The sequence below is a fragment of the Barbus barbus genome, assembly GCF_936440315.1.
Source record: "Barbus barbus genome assembly, chromosome: 42".
In the NCBI taxonomy this organism is placed as follows: domain Eukaryota; kingdom Metazoa; phylum Chordata; class Actinopteri; order Cypriniformes; family Cyprinidae; genus Barbus; species Barbus barbus.
Window position 1 is genome coordinate 114,241 of NC_136720.1, and position 8,202 is coordinate 122,442.

General features: G+C 38.3%; 1 protein-coding gene across 1 annotated transcript; it reads right to left on the reverse strand.

Annotated features, from left to right (window-relative positions):
* Positions 1–2,057: 2,057 nt before the first annotated feature.
* Positions 2,058–5,490, reverse strand: LOC306861310 (patched domain-containing protein 3-like). The gene is made up of 4 exons (XM_079403508.1): positions 4,778–5,490; positions 4,369–4,496; positions 4,147–4,292; positions 2,058–3,855 (listed from the first exon to the last, which is right to left on the reverse strand). The coding sequence occupies exons 1-4, from the start codon at positions 5,468–5,470 to the stop codon at positions 2,234–2,236; spliced, it is 2,589 nt and encodes an 862-aa protein (XP_079259634.1). The 5' UTR covers positions 5,471–5,490; the 3' UTR covers positions 2,058–2,233.
* Between the last annotated feature and the right edge of the window lie 2,712 nt (positions 5,491–8,202).

The following is an 8,202-nucleotide window of genomic DNA, read 5'->3' on the forward strand; positions in this document are numbered from 1 at the left end:
CTAATCCATGAGTTTTATCACTGAGGTGACATGTAAATTAATTTTTACAGACGTCCATATGAGAAACAATTACCGTCCGAATTGGGCTTATGGCTACAAAACCTATATATATATATACAGATGCTACTGATATTAACATGCTCACAAATATTTCTTTTTGTGTATTTTATTGAATCAGATACCTGCACCACAGATGATGAATCCTGCTGACTTTCAGTCTCTTCCAACTGTTTTCCTCTGAGAGCGCTCTAGCAACATCAGATGTTCAACTACACTGATATTCCATGGTAAAACAAGATCCTTGAATACTGATTATGTTTTTTTCTTCTTGAATGCATGGAAAGAAGCAGAAACACTTAAATAACATGTAAATATCAGGTATGACTTACTTGTTTCACTTGTTGAACAGAATCTGTTGCAGGAATGACTCAAAGTCTGTTCACATATCTGTGGTTAGACCAGTGTGCACAATAATGTGTCTTTGACCTTCATTATGTATGATTTCATTATACTGTGTTATAAATAAAATACAAATAATAAAAAAAAAAGTTGTTTTCAATCTGCTCACATTCCCTCTTACCTGCCTCAAAGTCACAGTCACACTGATGGGCCATTATGGGGCAATTAGGGGAAGGCCCTTTGTCTCTCAGGTAAAAATCACTTAATATTCAAGACCATTGCCATTCCCTCGCATATTGGCTTTCGATCACAAAACATGTCTTTAAAAATGTAAATCAATATATTGTTTTCTGTCAGCAATTAAACAAGCTGATTTTCACATAATTTTGAAGCACAAACTCAAGGCTACAAGATCCGGTTCTCAAAAGTCTTGTAAACAAATGTTCTGTATGTGTTTTATGGTCTTATTTCAGTGACTTAAAAATTTTAGTTTTTCACTTACCACGCATAAACGTTGCTTTCTCAAAAACACAATCATGTACATAAATGCTGCTAACATATTATTGTAGCTCAGTTCTTGCTGTTTACAGTGTTATTAGACTTTAGCCATTTACATTTTTATAAGCAATTGAAAAAAGCACAAATGTCAGGGCATGTCGAAACTTCTCCAGGCCCCCAAAACACCCTCAGGGGGTTAAAGCCACTTCACTAATTTGTGAAGCTCCATTATCTTTTGCTGCACACATATATTCTTTGGTTTTTCTCATTGTGATGGATGATTAAGGGAATTTGGGCTTTGTTTTCCCTCCTATTTACAGTGTATATTTCTGTGAAACAGGAAGCCATGGCTGGATAATTTCATGTTCATAATCACCCTGGATTGCTCAAAATTGTGAATATAAATGGAAATATACTTCAGAGATATTTTACTCATAAAAATTTCTAGGGGTGCCAATAATTGTGTCCAACATGTATTTGAGAAAAACATTTATTTCATAATTATATTTCCCCCCATTTTAAATTCGTATTATCCAATGAAACCTTAGATTTTTGTGAATTTTTTAAATAAAAGATCAAAAGGATTAACAATGCAGATTAATTTTCACAGCCTTCTTTGATCATATTTACCAAGGGTGCCGATAATTTTGGCCATGACTGTATGTGTATATCTAAATACACGGTTATCCCACAATTCACTATAGTAGCCGTCAACATGTTTACTCATTCTATGACCACACTCAACAAAACTGAATAATTGTTAATTCATATATTAATGCTAGACACCTTAAAGATAATGTGTACCAAAAGTCTTTGTTATATCTTTATGTTAACTAAGTAAACTGCTCTGGTCATCTGACAATTTGCACTAACCAAATGACATTGCACATATTTAATTGAGACCCTTTTTTCACATTTGCAGGAAATGCACTAAAACACCTGTCAGAAAGATTTTTAGAGCTTTATAAATGAAAACCTTCTTTACATTCACTATTGTGACGGGTGGGATAAAATGACAAACATAAAATTCTCAATGGTCATTAATGTGGTTTAATCAATGTAACTGGAAACAAATGCAACGTTGCGTTTGCATCAACATGTTTAAATGAATAGATGCGCATATTAAATAGAAATCAATTGAAAATCATATTGATGGCAAGGATTAAAAGGAAAACCAAAAAGATAAACTTAATTAAAAAATAAATACACAAAAACATGTAAGATGCAGTGTATACATAAGAACAACAGAATGATTTATGAATCTATTTACTTGCGTGGTCAAACTAAAGTGTCATACAGAGCTAAGCCCATACAAAAAGAAAAAAGTTAATGATGCCTATGGACAGTCAGGATCCGCAGACCATTGATTCTGAATCACGAATGCTTTGATTTGCCGTTGGCTTGTGTCATTGCGCTCTGGAAGAGTTTGTTTGTTTTTTTCACGACTGTTACTACAAGTGCTGAGGAAGGTCAGGAACACGGGTATGAATACGATGCCATGGATGGCCCCAAACAGAATAACTAAGAACATGATCTTGAAGAAGGTCCTGAAGATGTAGCTTTCAGCAGCCGCAAGAACCACCACACCTGCGATAGTGGACATGGCTCCCTGAACGATCGGATAGCCCAGTTTAGTGATGGCATCCGTGGCTTTCTCATTGACTGAGGATTTTTCACTTGACACAAAAGCATAGGATATGTGAGCAGAGAAGTCCACAGAGAACCCTATACAGACCACAAGATTAATCATAGACACAGAGTCTAAACTAACATCCCATAATGCCATAAAACCGGCCACTCCCACAATGACAGATGCGATGGCAAACGTCACCCAGAGAGAGCAGAGCGGGTTTGGGATCAGCAGGAGTGAAATGACTAACATTGCACATGTAGCAACTACTATATTTTGGATCGTATTAGTGATGATGACGGCATATTGGTCAAAATAGATGAATGCAGGGTGGTACACAATCAGATCAACAGGTGTCTGCAACTTCCCACATTCGACTGCGGTTTCTCTAAACGCATTGAGCATGTTCTTCTCGTCGATCGCTGTGCGGATGTTCACCGTCTGAACGAACATGCGTGATGCATGAATTTGATTGCTAGTGAAATTGACATCTCGATTAAAAACAGACTGATTAAGAAATGTGGTTAAATGGCTTTTGAATTGTGTTTCATTGTTTGCACAACTAGTATTCACGTATTCATGAAGCCAAGAAACAGGTGGAATGTCAGAATCTGCCATTATCAGATTTTGAAACTTTTCCAAACACAAGTCAAGACTTTTACGAGCAGTTAGGTTCCAGTACTGGAAATGCTCATCCTTTATAACTAACATGACATTAGGACCATAATCAGAAAAAAATTCATCTTCTTTATCATAGTAATCAGCAACATATGAGCCATCTACTGCTAAATGTTTCAGATCTAGACCTTCCTGTATTTTGAAGCATCCGTAGATACTGACTGCCAAATACCCGGAATAGATCAGACACACAAACACCTTAACCCACACTCTTGTCAGAAAAGGGCCGTAATAGTTTTTAAAGAATGAATCCATTGGCATTTCATATTCCTTACATGTGTTTTTATCATACGCTCCACCAACACAACAACCTTTAGCAGCACCACTGGCTTCTGGGACTCTCATGCAGGTCAGCCAGTGTCTGTTGTCTTTCTCTCGTCTCCCGTTGAACGCGAGACACGCGCCGAAGAAGGTGATGTTGAAGACGTAGCAGAAAAGAAGAGCTGTGCTGGTATACATGCAGAAAGACTGAACTGAGCGGAACGGCGTCAGGAGGCCGATGTAGAACGCCAGCACATCTGTCAGCATGGTGATCGTGATGGACACGCCAGCCTCCTTATACGTTTCTGCTAAGCGAACCTCAACGTCTTTATCAACTTCAGTCTTCTGCCAGCAGGAGATCATAATGAACATGTCGTCAACACCAACACCTGGAGGAAAGCAGAGACTGGGAACGTCAGCTGTGAGACCTCAACTAGGTGATGAAATTATGGATTTAATTGTTATTGAAATTGACGTCTTTAATAAACCAGACTGATTTAGAAATGCAGTTAAATGGCTTTTGAATTGTGTTTCATTGTCTACATCAAAACCAGCATTCAGTGCAAACTGCATGTACTCATGAAGCCAAGAAATAAGCAGAATGCCTGTATCTGCCATTGTCAAATTTTAAAAATGTTCAAAACACAAGTCAACACTTTTAATTCAAGAATGAAATTTACCAAGGATCAGAAACGGGGCTGTGGCCACGGTCATGGCAAACGGCACACCGCAGAACAGCAGCAGTCCAAAGCTGGCCAACACGGCCAAACCGGCAGACACGACGCCAAACGCGGCCACCCACACCTTCGTCCTGACACAGTCTAACCTGTGGAAGGAGACAAGGGATGAATGACAGCTAGTGATAGAAATATGCTAATGTGATTTTTAATTCTTTACAATACCTTAAACAAGACAGAATTGAAATGGTAATGGCCAGGAAATATGTAACAGAGAAGAGGGGGATGATAGAGTCTGAATTGGTCTCCAACTCATTCTGTCTTGATACTGATGTAAAGAAAGACACATGGACCTGTAGAAATTCAACACAAAACACTTCAGTATAGTTACTGCATACATGAATGTGTTCCATTGAGTTCAAGCACAGTGAAGAAATAGCTAATTATGACAGGACAGGACATGAATAACCTGCAGGAAAATCAAGCAAATGTATATCAGTTTGGTTCATTTTATCAAAACATTGGAATTGTTGTCCATGTGACTTTTGGTGAGTATACAGATACCAGATGTTTTGGTTACACATCTGGTATCTGTATACATGAAGATATAATTCATAACATTTCTTTGTCTTACCGTTTTCTGTTGTGTATAGTTTGAGAGGAGTTTTAGAAAGCCGTCGAGCCACTCAGAGTTTTTCGTTGTCTTCTCCTCATCTAGGAAATAAAAAAGCCTGACCGCTTTTGCACTCGATATCTCTGAGCTATCTGGCTTTAGCTGTACCCCGCCAATACTTGTTCCCAAAAACGTGCCATTATTGTTCGGATATGTTATGTTTGAAGAAAATATTGCAGTAGCATTGTAATTAATAATGTCTAAAATTGGATTTGACGTACAGATTCCCTTTGTTTTGGCACAGAGGTTTTCAAAAGTGTTTCCTGTCGTTATATTTTTCACTTGTCTGTCTAACTCAATAATGTAATTAAAAGTTGGTACAGTTAATATATTTTCTCTATGCAAGCTTGTGATGATCAAAGAGGCATACGTGCCATCGGACGAAAGCCGTAACTGAGAAAACTCTTCAGACTGTGGGAAATTTTCCACCACAAATGCTCTCTCCAGCTTGGCAGGTCCACTGACGGGTGTGAACTGGTCTTCAATATCATTTGCCTTCCTCTCCTGAAGAAAGATGAAACCGGCTCCAAGAGCAGCAGCTACAAATAAAGCTAATAAAAGAAACATACATGGATGTCTACCAACAACATAACCAAACTTTTGAAAGGCCAGAGACAGAGGCCGTTCGATGCAGTCGGTATTACACTTTGCCATCCTCCAGACACTTCAACAGTCTACGGTGAATCTCTTGCTCTTCAGAAACATCCTCCTTCTACAATGACTCAGTGTTATCATTACATACTTATAGGCTGAGCTGACCACTAACAACCCATTTGTTACTCATGAACAAAATAAGGTTGCTCATTAACAAACTTCCTTGTTGGGACTTGCCCTCTTCATCACTGCCAGGAACTGCATGCTTAATCAATGGGCCGTAACTAGGTCCCTCAACACCCCAGGTATTCATCTATCCAGGGAAATATCTCATAGAACTACAGTTTATATATATATATATATATATATATATATGTGTTGGGAAAATGTAGTGAGCTAAGGTAACAGTTACTCCTCATTAAATGAAGCTTCACTACACTAAAGCTACAGCCCTGGGAAATGTAGCAAGCTAAGCTACAGCAACATGGCAAAAGTGGTTTACTACATCTAAGCTATTTAAAAAGATTTTTTTTTTTTTTATATTGAACCAACATCATACCAAGTAAATGCTATCTCAGTGATCAATAAAACTGTCAGTCAAGCAGGTAGACAGGCATATAAGTTCAGTTTAATTGTTTAATTCAACAACTGTTCCAAACCAATTTGGCAACATAATCAGTAATAATCATAATCATGTACAGGGCCGGATTTACCTCATATTGTGACATAGGCAAAATAAATGTTTGCTGTCGGCCAAAAACCTCCTATTGGTAGTAGGTATTGTGGCTTTATTGTGTACAGATACATTTATATAAATGGTAACACTTCACAATTAGGTTCATTAGTTAACTAGTGTAGTTAACATGAACTAAGAATGAACAATACTTCTGCAGAATTTATTAATGTTAATTTCAACATTTACTAATGCAGTATTACAGTTTTGAGTTACAGTTTTCAGAAATGAAATTCTCTAAACTACTTGTTCAACCTCCACATCATCTAGTCACTTGTGCACATGATAAAAGCAGTTTCTCATTCTTTTGAACAAGTTGCAATTGCTTTAGTACATTCACAATTATGTATATTTGTCTGCTTTTTCCTACATTATCAGTTGCTAATGTCATGTTGCTCAAAATTTATTATATAGTCCTCTGTGCTATAGACTTACCCCTCAAAACATCTAGTCATTAGCACATCGTATAAGTCATTAAATGCAAAATGGTTGATCTAGTTGTTATAAACTGTCAAGCATATTTTCTACACATTTCTAGTATTTTTGTAAATTTGCTATGGATTGTGGAGGTGAATCTTGACTTTCACTAATGAAGAGAATATAGATCAACCAATGATAAATCAGTTCTCTGAAATTTCTCATACAGTGCTGCATGCAAAAGCAAGGCTCTGCCTGTGTTTGCCTTTCTAATTTTGTATTTTCGCCTTTGTGCCCATATTTCTTTTTCTTTTCTATATCACAATGGCTTTGTAATGTTTTATTTTTTATTTTTGTTTTGTTTTTTGGTCAGATCACTAGTAAAAGTGTAACTGTGAATCATATCCAGTCTCTTTCAATCAATATCCCACATACAGTAATGTGTAAATTTGTACTTTTGAAATGGATATATGACATACATAAGACGTGCAGCCTTCTGCATTTCAGTACAGTAACTGTCATCCAAACTGTTGCCATAGTTTACATCAGGTAATACTAACAGAGTGCACTGTTATATTGACATGTATTATATATATTGTCATTACCGCCACACCAGAAGCAGTACAGGCATCGCACTTACATTTTCATGAACTTGCAGGTCATACAGTTTTCTGTCGCTATGTGAGCGCTCAGTTTTTTCTGTTATTTGGGCAAAGTATCATATTATAAAAGATTCAGCGCTTCGCACAAGCTATTTGGCTGTGACTCGACAACAAATGCTAGACTAAGACACTCTTCTCCGCTCCTCAAATACAAAAAAACATTAGCAGAGATGCTCTAAACTGTGCGCCACACTTCATTGACAAGAGAGGCGGAAGGAATAATGAGGTTTGACTGACAGTTTGAGGAGCCAATGGCGTTACAAGCTTTAGTGGCGGTGGCATCACTTACTGATCCAGGATCAGCGATCATTAGCAGTTATATTTCCGATTTGAGCTTAAGCTTCAGAATGCTTTGGAATGGATAATGTAACGTTAGCTTTTGTTGATACCGTGCTACTTGATCAAAAAAAGAGCTTAGCTACTGAAAAGCTATTTGATTCAGAAAGCAGTGACGCTACCACTGTTACAGAACGGAGGACACAAAACGGTTAGCAGGTTCAGGTGAGTTTATTGAATGACTGAATGGCTGAGAGGTAAGCAGTGGTGATGAACCCGGGGTTGATATCCAGGAATTGACAGCGGTTCTCTTGATCTGTTACTTGCAGGTTCTCACGGGGAATCCAGGAGTGAACGTTGGCCACACACCCACACCGCAGCCGTTGAGACAGGAACACGGAGATCTTGGAGCAGACTTGGAACAGGATCCTGGGAACAGGTAATATTCACAATGACAGGTAAGTAGTATCACAGCAATAGTGCAAAGGCTTGTGAGCGCTCTGGAAGTCCTCTTCTCATGAACGAGATCGGACATCTAGTGCTGGGTGGTGTGTGGCTTTATGCTAGGCGGTAATGAGGGACGTGATGCGGGACAGGTGAGTGTGATTAGAACTCAGGTGAATGTGATCGTTGTGATTGGGAGGTGGCAGAGCCTGGCATGTCTGTAACATTACCCCCCTCTCCACGGCCCGCTCCCGAGGGCC